Below are 12,261 nucleotides of genomic sequence, written 5' to 3' on the forward strand. Positions count from 1 at the left end.
TGATAGTGATGATGCTCTATTATGTATATCTGGTAGGGATCACCTCACATCTTATTTTATCACTGGAAATTCCTACTTAATTTTTCACCTTAATTAGTTTATTTATACACATTATAATATCTGCTGTACTATTAATTTCTGAAGTGCAGAATCCACATGTGACTAATCTTCCTAGCCTTCAGAGTAAACCAAAAAAGAGAAATTAATGTTGATTTTTGGGTTCTATAAACTCATTAGTTCAATTAATCATCACCTTAAAGCTGAGGAAGCTAAAGTTGAAAAAGGTTTTGCCACCTATAAATCGAGCCCTGAACTCATAGTCAATTCTGGATCATCCCAAAACACATGTGCTATTTATCTCTGTATTTTACCTTATAACATAATCAATATCTGATGATAAGTACTTAGTAACTTTTTGTGGAATAGATGGCTGTTATTGAGCAAATCCCCAATTTAAGTTAAAGCAATGTGTGCACCCACTTTAGAGAAGGGAAGGGAACCTTATTTAAATTTCAATAGCAGAAAATATACATGAATAGTCAAACACATATGAAATAAAGGGATTAGCCACTGTAGGTTGTATAACTGGAATGGATCAAGCTGCTTAATCATTATCACTCTTACCATTATGAAATTAAGTAAATGTGAAATGGTCTTACAGGATAATGTAGCCTCTATTTTTTAATGAATTCATATTAAAATTAAAAGTTAAATAGGTAGTATTGGGAAACTTCAGTTTTATGTCACTGAAATCTGATATTTTTAAAGTATATGTTTCCTCATATACTTACCTAGTTTTGTTTGGCAGCTGAAGTTTTATAACAGTCATTCTTAAATGGAGAATTCTAAAATCACTAAAGTATCTATGTGATTTCCAACTTTTAACAAACTGTATTCTGAACTATTGCCATAGTTTGGATTAATAAATTTTTCCCTTCACTATCAGTGCTGATAAAGTAACAATTATACTTGGGTTGTATTATAATACTTGAACTCTCTTGAAAGACTAATCTCTGATGACTAGTTTAAAAGTAGGGTATCTTCCTATTATTTTATTGTTGGTATTTAAACTTGGCCTGCCATTAATGTTATCTGTCAAGAAATAGTCTATCAAAATATAAAATTTCTTTTGTATCATCTTAACATGGTTAGGTTTTCAAGGCAGATGTGGGTATTTTCCATTTAAAAATGGGAACAAAATTACATTAATGTGTCTTTGTTTAATACTATGTAATTCGTAAAAAACTGTTTTGTTGAGTTATAGTTTATATACTTTACAATCTACTCATTTAAAGTGTGCAATTCAGTGTTTTTTAGTAAATCAAAGAGTTGTTCAATATCATCACAATATAATTTGAGAACATTTTAATCTGACAAAAACTCCATACTCATTAGTAGTCACTCCCCACTCCAAATTTGCTTCCTCTGTAACTCTAGGTAACCACTAATATGTCTCTATGTCTCTATAGATTTACCTATTCAGAGCATTTCTTATAAATGGAATCATACAATAGACAGTCTTTGGTTACCGGCTTCTTTCTTTTGGTATCTTTTCAAAGTTCATCCATGTTGTAACATGTAGTTTATTCCTTTTTATGGCTGAATAATATTCCATTGTATGGATATACCTAAATTTTGTTTATTCATTCATCAGTTGATGGACATTTAAGTTGTTGCCTCGTTTGGCTCTTATAAATAATGCTGCTATAAACATTCATGTACAAGTATTTATAAAGACAGACATTTTTTCATTTCTTTTGTGTATGTACTTGGGGTGAAATTGCTGGGTCATATAGTAACTCTATAGTTAACCTTTCAGGAACTGCCAAACTATTTTCCAAAGCACCTGCAGAATTTCACATTCTTACATTTGATGTACAATTTCTCTACAATTTCATCAGCACTTATTATTACCTATCTTTTTTTATTAGTCATTCTAGTGGATGTGAAATGGTATATCATTGTGATCTTGGCTTGCATTTTCCTAATGGCTAAATGATGTTTTTATCTTTCATGTGTTAATTGGCCATTTATATATCTTCTCTGGGGAAATGCCTATTCAGATTCTTTGCCCATTTTTAATTGGGTTGTTTAACTTTTTTATTATAGAGTTGAAAGAGTTCTTTATATATTCTGGATATAAGTCCTTATCAGATGTATGATTTGCAAATATTTTCTCCCATTCTATAGGTTGCCTTTTTACTTTATTTTTTTTTATTGCTCCTGAGACAAAAGAGTGCTCGATACTTTCTTGATTGTGTACTTTGAAGCACAAAGCTTTTATATTTTGATGTAATCCGATTTATCAATTTTTTTATTACTTGTTTTATCTGTTGGAGTTGTGTCTGAGAAACCGTTGCCAAATTCAAGGTTATGAATATCTGTGCTTACTCCTGAGAGTTTTATAGTTTTAACTCTTACATTTAGTAGTATGCATTTTGAGTTATCTTTTTGCATGGTATTGAGGTAGGTGTCCAATTCTCTTCTTTTGCATGTGGATATCCAGTTGTCCCCAAACCATTTGTTGAAAAGATTATTGTGTTCCAATAGTAATTCTCAGATGTCAACTGAGTGTCCTATCATTCAGTTCAATCTGGCACTATCTGGAATTAGCATCAGATCCCAGGAATTAAAGAGTAAGGTCCTCAATGACTGCCCTTACTTCAGAAGGTAACTGCGAGTGGGGTCCCCAGGCATTGGGTACTTCTGCCTGGCAGAATTGTCTACAAATGTTGGAGTTCTCACGACACTCCTTCAGCTTCAGTAATTCACTAGGATGACTCATCAAACTCATGAAACTGCTATACTTATTATTAATGTTTTATTATAAAGGCTTCAAATGAATAACCCAGATAAAGAAATACATAGGACAAGTCTGGAAGGGTCTCGAGCACAGGAGTTTGCTTTTGTGGAGTCAGGGTGTACCACCCTCCCATACATCAATATATTCACCAACCAGGAAGCTCTCTGAGTCTCATTGTTTTAGAGCTTCTCTTGAGGTTTCATTACATAGGCATGATGGATTAAATCATTAACCTTGTGATTAAACTCAATCTCCAGCCCCTCTCCTCTCCTCAGAGTCTGGGATGGTAGGGTCCTGAAAAGTTCCAGTCCTCAAATCACATGATTGCTTTTTTTCACAACCTTTTCCAGCCTGAAGCTATGGAGGGGCTCTGTTATGAGTCAAGTCATAGCATAACAAAGGCATATCTATCACTCAGTGAATTCCAAAAGTTTTTGAAGCTCTGTGGCAAGAAACAGGAAGGTAGACGAGATTTCTTTTTCTTTCTTTCTCTTTCCCTTTCTTTCTCTCTCCCTTTCTTTCTTCCTTCTTTCCTTCCTTCCTAATAGTGTTTTCAGTGAATTCCTTTAGATTTTCTAAATAAAAATAATATTATCTATAAATAGATGGTTTTATTTCTTCCTTTTCAATCTGGATTTTTTTTTATTTCTTTTTCTTTATTGACAAACCTGGCTGTAATCTCCAGTACAATGCTGAATAGAAGTGGTATGAGTGTACATTCTTGTTTTATTCCTGATCTGGGGGGAAACCAGTCAGTCTTTTACCATTAAGTATGATAGTTGTGGGGTTTTTTTGTAGATGTTCTCTGTATTAGATTAAGGAAGTTTTCTTCTATTGCTAGGTTATTGAGTGTTTTTATCATGAAAAGGTGTTGGACTTTTGTCAAATGTTATTCACATCTATTGAATGATTGTATGATTTTATATTTTATTAATATAGTGTGTTCCATTATTTGATATTTAAATGTTAAACCAATTTTATATTCCTAGGATAAATCCCAGCAGGTCTTGGTGTATTATTTCTTTTTACTGTTTTATATACTTTAAAAGAATTTAGGTACTCCAGAAGTCACCCAAAATTATTGAGGCTTTTAAAAATGAAAAATCTTTATAAACTAATAATCAAAAGTTATGCAAGTAGTCTGGGCCTAGATCACCTCCAAACCTGTGATTACAGTATGTAAGACCAATATCCTAGAAGTAGAATTCTATTTTCCTAAAAGTATCATTTTTAAGTCTTTTAAAAATACCAGCTACATAATCCAGTTAATGACACAGGTAACTCCACCATCCCAGGGCATAAAATTTATATAATTTATATTTATACAATCTAATAATCATGTTGCAGTGTCACGCAAATCATGAACACATGTTTAAACATTTTGAAACGATAGAACTAAACATTTTGGGGACCAAAGCTTAAAAAGGTAGAATAGGTGATGAACTTATCCTTATAAAAATTATTCTACATCTGTGAGGAAATAATAAAATCATGATAAAATAGTTATACGTATTGATTTTGGGGGGATTTCTGAATTCATGACAAAATGAAATGAAACCATTTTATAGATCAAGAAAATAAGCTTCCATAAGGGTTGATAAATTTCCAAAGACATATAGCTCTTTTGTCATAGGAACAATGATTAAACCATGGTTTTTGAGTCACGTAGGTGGCTCAGTCTGTTTAGCATCCGACTCTTGATTTCAGCTCAGGTTATGACCTCAAGGTTGTGAGATGGAGCCCTGCTCTGCACTGGGCATGGAGCCTGCTTAAGATTCTTTTTCTCCCTCTCCTTCTGCCCCTCCCCCCTTCCCTCTCTAAAACCAAAACAAAACAAAACCCCCCAAACCCCCAAAAAACAAACCTGTTCTTTATCACACTGGACTATGACTATGAAAGAGCAACTGGGTATAAATAAGGTGTTTCTGCTTTTATTTTGCTGTTTTTATTCGTACTGTTTTTAATCTAGAAATTATCCAGTGAGTTTGTAAACTTTTATTCTTATACAACTTACTGTGCTAGTATAACATAGCACTGTGCCCTGATAAGTAATAGTCTGTATTTAATAAATCTTAATGACCATTAGGATGTTTTCCATAGTACTCTAGCTGTAAGGAATGTTGCCTTATAAGTGTATTTTAAGTTAACCATCAAGGAATATAAAGAAGGTTACAATTGTTTTTCTCTATAAAACTAGGCCCAGAGTTCATATTCATGCATGTGCTTATATGAATAAATTAATAATGTAAAGATTTTTAAAAGCGATTTAATTGATATAGCTCCAAAATAACTGGTTCGCATTTTTACGTTTCAACTGTCATTATATCTTGACTGTCATTTATAAAATTTGTTTTTTAGTTGTTCATTCATTATGCATTCATCAACCACTAACTGGCACAGTCTTATGCGTCTGACTGTGTGGCTGTGAATCTGATCTAGAAAAAGTTGTTATGATGAAATTATTTAACATTTCTTCCAAAGTTTTGTAGTAGAAACTTTGTTTAACTCTACAATGTTTGGAATTACTTTGATTTCTCACTACTTTTCTTTCCTTTATTTTATTTTTTTTTAGCTTTACAAGAAATAGATAACATCAAGGACATCGGGAGTGGGAGAGATTGGACTGGGAGACTCAGCAGGTCAGGACATTTGCTTTATCATTTGCTGATCATTCTTTTGCCATCAATTCTAGAGTTCTCAAGTCTCTTGCCACTTGTTTATTGCTTGGACATGCTTACTTGGTATGTTCTCAGTTTTGCAAATTGTGACTAACACCTTTATGTAAAAAGTCCAGCATTTGGGTATCCTTTTTTTTTAGGATTTGAAGATTTAAAAAAATAATTCAAATAAATTTTCAGGAATAGAAGAAAATTTCTTACCTAATAAGTTATATAAATACCCGGATTTCTATTATTCTCACATAAACTGTTTTTGAATGAAGATTTCTTGATAACTTTTCCAGAATCAAAACTTTAAACGTATAAGATGTTAGTAAGTAATTGTAGTAACATTAAGTAATTGTAGTAACACTTGGGTCATGAAAGTCGTTTCCTTTCTTTTCTGCTATAGTCTCTGGGCTTGGATCCACCTCTAAAAGCTCTTGACACTTCAGAGTCAATCTCTTTGCTTACATTAATCTTAACTACTGAATGTTGACTACCATGTGTAAAATGAAGTTTAATTAAAATACAATTTCTATGTAAATGGAAAGATCCCAATAGTCAAATGGTCACCATTGTGGAAAGTTTAGTGTTAGTCCCATTCCTCGGTCAGCTGAAGCCATGCTGGCCTTTGGGATCTCCATTGCCCTGAGTGTCCCCGTGGGTGACTGATGGGTTCGTGTTCATCTCCTGCTTCAAAGAAGTCTCCAAGTTGTCTTGAATAGTGATTACATCTCTCAGTATAATTGCTTAGTTTTTTATAGGAGCTTGGGGATCCTTTACCTCTCTGTCAGGGCTATCACTTCCACAACTCTCCTGGAGTATAACTTAACTTCTCCACATCCAGGTTTTTTATAGAGCAACTTCTATCGGGTTTTTTCAGTTTTAATCACAGAGGGATAGATGCTTTTGTCCTTCAGTCTGATCACATCTCTTCTAGTAAAAAGGCTTATTCAGAAAGGAGCTAAGCTTAAAGTTCTTCTGCCTGGATGATTCAGGGATTTAGTTATTTCTTAGCATTAGCATTAGAGACCAGACAGATTATTATTGTTAGGTATTGAAAGAACACTAGCCTCCAGCTTAAAGGAGAGATAATTTCAAGTATCTCTTGATGCAATGCATATGCTCAAGTCTCTGTTCTTAGCTAACTTAGGTATAAGTCCTGCAAAAAAGTATAAGTGGACCCATGCAGTTCAAACCCACGTTGTTCAAGAGTCATCTGTATATGTTAATAAAGATATGTACTAAGAAGTAAATAAAGCAGAGTAAATAGAGAATGATGGAAGACTGTTTCAGATATGTCTGAGGAAGGTGTTTCTGTCAAGGAGAAAATGAAGCACAAACCTAAATGGAGAGAGGGAACCATACAGATATAGATGGGTAAAGAGACACTCCTTATACTTGGTATGTCGAAAGATTGTCAAGAAAGGCAGTGTGGCAGGGAAAGAGTAAGGAGTGGACAACTAAGAGTTGAGAATGGGAAGGATAACGTGGTGTTTATCACAGAGAGCCTGGTAGAGCTCAGTAGGACCTTGACTATCATTCTGAGTGAGACGGAAATCATTAAAGAGATTTTAGCCAATAAGGGATATCACGTGGCCCACATGTTTTAAGGATCACTCAGACATACTAGGTATGTAAGGCATTTTAAAATTTTCTCTTTAGATACAGAATATAAATTATGAATGAAAATAGACTTAAATTAACAATGATCAGGGCAATTGTCTGATCTGGATAGATCAGGATATTGACTGATGATTGTGTTCCAGGAGCTATAGTGCAGCTCTCATTTTTCTTTTCCATTTCCTTAATTTGCATAATTCTTTTGAATTTGAATCGTGTTTTTTGGCAGTGTATAATAACTTATTGTTTTATAATAGGGACATTAATGACAATGATATGTAATATTTAAAAATTATGTGCATCTGACTGTTGCTTTGCATACTGATTTCCCCATTTGTTTGTCATTTATAATTTCAACCAAAACTACATAGCCTTGTCTAAGTCCACAGACAAGTCATGAATTTTTTCTTCTATTTGTACGGGGAGAGGCTTGAAATTATGTGATAGTTTTATTACAATTATCACATGATCTATTAGACTATTTATGAAGAGGAAGCATGGAGTATTTAAAAGAAAAAACTTAGTAGGATTTAGAGGGCATAAATTCTGGAACCAGCTCTGAAACTTACCAGCTGAATTGGGGTCTTAAACATGTTTGCCTAGAAGTGATCAATACGGCTTCCCCCACAGGGAGAAGCGTACTGTTCTGTTATCTCTGCAGTTCTTTTACAGTTGTTAAGCCAGTGTGCACGTACTAGATGGTAAATAAAAATTGTTTGAATTAAGAGTTACCTACACTAAAAGTGGCCATTTTCAATATAAATGAGAAAATAAGGGAGATTATCTCATATAAACAACAGAGGAAAATCTCCATATTTGTTTTTGTAAAATTTATCAGTTAAGAGAAGATACTATTGATACTTGGAAGGAAGAGTTGCCTCTAAAATTCTCATTACTATCCTGTAAAAGCATCCAAGTAGTATGAAAAGAGGAATTTAGGGGTTGCCTTCTGTTATCAGTCTTGTGGCAGCAGTTTCCAGCTGCCAAATAATGGTTTACCATAAAGCTTTCAAACCTTTAAATCAATACATTAATAAACTGTTTTAAAACGATAACTAAGCTTGTATCTAAGCTATCAGAATATTCATGCAATAAATACAAATTTTTACTTATTCTAAATTCTTTGCTTTTTAATTGTAAGAATCACTTTTATGATTAAATGAGAAATAAAGAAATTATTCTGTGAATTATATACTGAAGGAGAGGGCATGCCTACCTCAACTTCACATAGACACCTGCAATTCTCCTTGAGTCTGGGGGTGATTCAGGTCTTTCTCTGCCACAGGCAGTGCAGAAGGTTTTCCTTCTCCCAGAAGGGCCAGTTCCTCCACCTATGCTTACGCCTCACTTCTTTTGGCAGTTCCAGAAATGCTGATTCTTCAGTATAAAGAAGCTTCAGCTTCTTTACTAGAAGCTTTAATATTTATAGGTACTGAAATTTCCCACCTTAAAATAAATAAATTGACAAAAACTTCCCTTTGATCCTACTTCTTTCTCTGGCCACCACTCCCTTCATACATGTTTCCTGAACTTTCAGCTTCCTGCCTCCGTTTTCGTTCTTCCTACCCACTCCCCAATCCTCTTCACTTCTCTCATGCCAGGTCTTGCTAAGGTATCAGTTACTTCCGTCACACTAAATTCAAATGACAATTTTTAGTCATTATCTTATTTGGTCCTTGAGTTCATTCAACTGCCTGAATGACTCTACATCCTCCATCACACTTTTTTTTTTGAAAGACTCTTTTCTCTTTGCTTTTTGATGGGAATGAATCTGTTTTGTTCTCTACTATCACCCTAACACACCTTTCAAAGTGCTTTGCTTGTAGCACGTGTTGAATGAATTTAGACTGAAGATCGAATACCAAATATTATAATGTGAGATATAATGGCGTAAAGACTAGACAAGAGCTACAACATAACATTCTACGAGGGTTGGAAGAGAAAGAAAGTTTCATTCATAGGCAAGAGGGCACTTGAGCTGGGTCTTAAAGAATGCATGTGATTACCCTAGCAGAGATCTTAGCTACAGGGGGAGAGGGGAAGATTGCCTAGTATATATTTAAGATCCTGGTGTCTGAAGTGTCTCTGGGCTTGAGTAAGTTTTCATGCAGCACAAGGTATACAAAAAGGGAATAATGACTGTAAAGATATGTTGAACTCTTTACAACACAAAGAGACTTTACAATTCAAGGTCTTTAAAAAGGACTTTGACTCTTACTTTGGTGCTTTCACTTTTAATTCAACATGACTTGGGAAGTTATTGAAAATTTTTGTTTATTTGTTTAGAGAATATGGGTGATGATTAGGTCTGTGCCTTGTATTAATTAATGTGGTGGCAGTATGGGATTGACTGAAAGGGGAGAGGTTATAAGGGGAGGAGAGGAGACCAGTACAGTCATCAAGCAAGAGATCCAAAAAGCTGGGATCAAGATAAAAACACCTGGGGACAAATACAAGCAGAAATACAAAGATGGAATCAATAGAGTTTAACTTATTAGAGCAGTAAGGGATGAATTTAAATCTTGAGTAACTGAAATAAAAGTCATGCAAACCATGGATGTAGGAAATGAGAAAATGTTAGTTGTTTTTACTTACTTACTTATATTTTTGTTAGTGGAGAGACATGGATTGTTTTGAGAGTCTTAACATTTGAGATGCCAGTGTTGAAGAAGTATCCATGCAGAGATTCTGGAACATGACAGGAAAGTTGAGGATGAAGCTATATGAATTTAAACTTGACAGCACAAGTTTCCTCTTTAGTGGAAGAAGGGCAATCCAGGCTGAGGGAATACCCTGAAAGACCAAGGGTCTGAATGCCATGTGGAATTTTGGAGAAAATCAAATGGAACAGTCAAAATACAAGAAAATCTGAAGTTTGAATTGTAGGTCTGCTGCTTGACAAGCCGTGTGGTTCTGAAGTAGGCTTTGGTTTATTTATTCATTTATTTCATTTTAATCTCTGCACAGGCCTGGCCTGAGTGATCTGCAAATAGTAGACACTAAATGCAGGCTTTTATGGGGATATGGAATATAATCATTTCTGAATTATAGAATTTTTTGAGGAACTGAAAATTATTTAGGAGTCCATTCATTTGATTGTGCATTCATTCATTCATTCGTTCATATATTCTTACTGAGTCTTAACCTGTGGCAGGCAATTTTATTTATATTGCCTGACTTTTTCTCCATCCCGTACTTGACTAGAATTTTCACTGATTGAACTGAGCATATTATTCTCTGTCAGCTACAGGAAAAAAGACTGATTTAGATCTTGTCTCTCTATGGCATCATGCCTTTTCCACAACTCAGACCAAGTGTCCTCTTCCTTGAGTTGGTTGAAGTAGCTATAAAAGGAAGTGATGGAGAATGTTGTTCTTACTTGTACACTAACAGGAAGTACATTCATTGTGCCGATTCCCTGTAGACACATAGAGTAAAATATTTAACTCACGGATGATTGAAATCATCCTCCTTAACAGTAGTTAAACATGCCGATGTTATAGAGATCTGACAAATGCAACTATTATCATGTGACTACCGAGAAGAAGTTTTTGGACAGAAGTGCCAGTCAGAGGAGGGGAGCCCTATCCCTGAATGCTGAATGAGTGCTTGCCTGGGGTGTCCCCAGGAACAGGAGCTGACACAGGTGTTCAGCACAGTTGCTTCCTGCTTCCCATCAAGAAAGATGGGGGGTTCTTAGCACTGCTGGTTTGTGGCACTCAGCATATTTGGCAAGCAGTCAGCCCTGGCTGTGGATTTCCCTGGGGAAAACAAAAGCCACAGGGGAGTCATCAGTGTGACCTTCTGCTGGGTAGTTGGCACACGGTTGCACCACAGGAGGGCTTTCAGTTGTCATTTTCTGAACGGGGAGATATCAGGTGCTGATGGAGGCTCCCCATTCAAGGTGGGAAGCAGAGAAGGAAAAAAAAATATTGCGCAGAAGCTTACCAAATAATTCCCAGTCATGAAGCTTAACACCAGCTGATCTGCTGATAAAAGGGATTTTTTTGGGGGGGGAGGGAGGGAGTTTCTTTGGTTCTGTAAGCACAATTACAAGCGTTCCTATTTAAGTCTGACCCATCATATTGAAATGCTGTCACTAGTATCATTAGCAAGTAAAGTGTTGATAACATAGTCAAATGCACAGCAGAGTTCTGGCTCTTAAGTGTCTGGACTAACTCCCAATATTAGGAATAGGAGTCAAACTGCCATCACTTTTCCTGTGCTAACAGACGCCCTGCCATTAGCAGTCTGAAGGCAATCTTAATAAAATACATAGCCCTGCTGAGTTGGTCTCAAAAGATAAATAAGCAATGCAGAAAAGAAGCTTTTGTTTAAAAGTAATTATTTAAACTATGCATTACAGGTAATTTTCTTTTACCAGTAAGGCAAATGCTGTCAGAATTTCAATAATGATTTGGTGGCACTTATCTAAATAGCGTGATATTGTCATTTCTAAGAGTTAAAGCATCGCTTTATTTTCACTTATATACAAAATGAGGGTGAATTGGATTCAGGTATCCTATGCATGTGTTTTACAGTTTATATTACATTTTTTGGGTGAACAGTGTTGTATTCTTAGACAGATTTATGGAAATGTAACAAGCTGGTGATAGAGTTCTGGGAACTGCAGACTTGACTTCCAAACACAGATTAGAACAGGAGGGCAAAGAACATCTTTTTATTTTTCCTTTGCTGTCAGAAAGGAAATCACATTTCAGTCTTTTAAAAACTCTTTTAAATAAGATGCTTGCACATAAACCACAGTCACAAGGGTATAATAAATGTGTGCATGGAGCAGAGGAGCCAAAGCTTTGTTTGCCAAAAGGTAAAAAATCTCAGAAAGCTTTTTCAGAGTCTATTCGCAAACCATTAAAACCACCACCTTTCCTTTCCTTCTTGATTGTGACACAATGGCCTGAAATCCTTAATATAGAATTAGCTCTGGTCTCACCATAGGCAGAATAAAACTTGCCTATGTAAGTGTGATGTAAGGTGCATCAGGAAGGCTTCTATTTCCATCTGCCATCCAGGAGAAAGGTAAGCAGGATGTGCTTTAGAATGAGACAGACCTCAGTTCAAATCCTACTCAAATCCCAAGTTGGGTTTTTTTCCCCCCCATAATATATCATCTTAGACAAGTTATGTGTCTTCTCCAAGTCTTTGTTTTCTGAT

The 12,261-nt window shown here is 35.2% G+C and overlaps 1 protein-coding gene across 7 annotated transcripts in view; it reads left to right on the forward strand.

Moving 5' to 3' along the window:
• SOX5 (SRY-box transcription factor 5) overlaps positions 1-12,261 on the forward strand; it is a 1,011,837-nt gene that overhangs the window by 336,214 nt on the left and 663,362 nt on the right. For all 7 annotated transcript variants that reach the window (XM_073877852.1, XM_073877855.1, XM_073877854.1 and 4 more), the window contains one exon: positions 5,376-5,442. Coding sequence is in view for 3 of the 7 variants with exons in the window: in XM_073877851.1 (XP_073733952.1) it covers positions 5,376-5,442 (67 nt within the window). In the remaining 4 variants the exon portion in view is untranslated. The remainder of the gene's footprint in view (positions 1-5,375; positions 5,443-12,261) is intronic.

Source organism: Callorhinus ursinus, unplaced genomic scaffold (assembly GCF_003265705.2).
Source record: "Callorhinus ursinus isolate GAN/ISIS: 27379988/994484 unplaced genomic scaffold, GSC_fseal_2.0 scaffold27, whole genome shotgun sequence".
In the NCBI taxonomy this organism is placed as follows: Eukaryota; Metazoa; Chordata; class Mammalia; order Carnivora; family Otariidae; genus Callorhinus; species Callorhinus ursinus.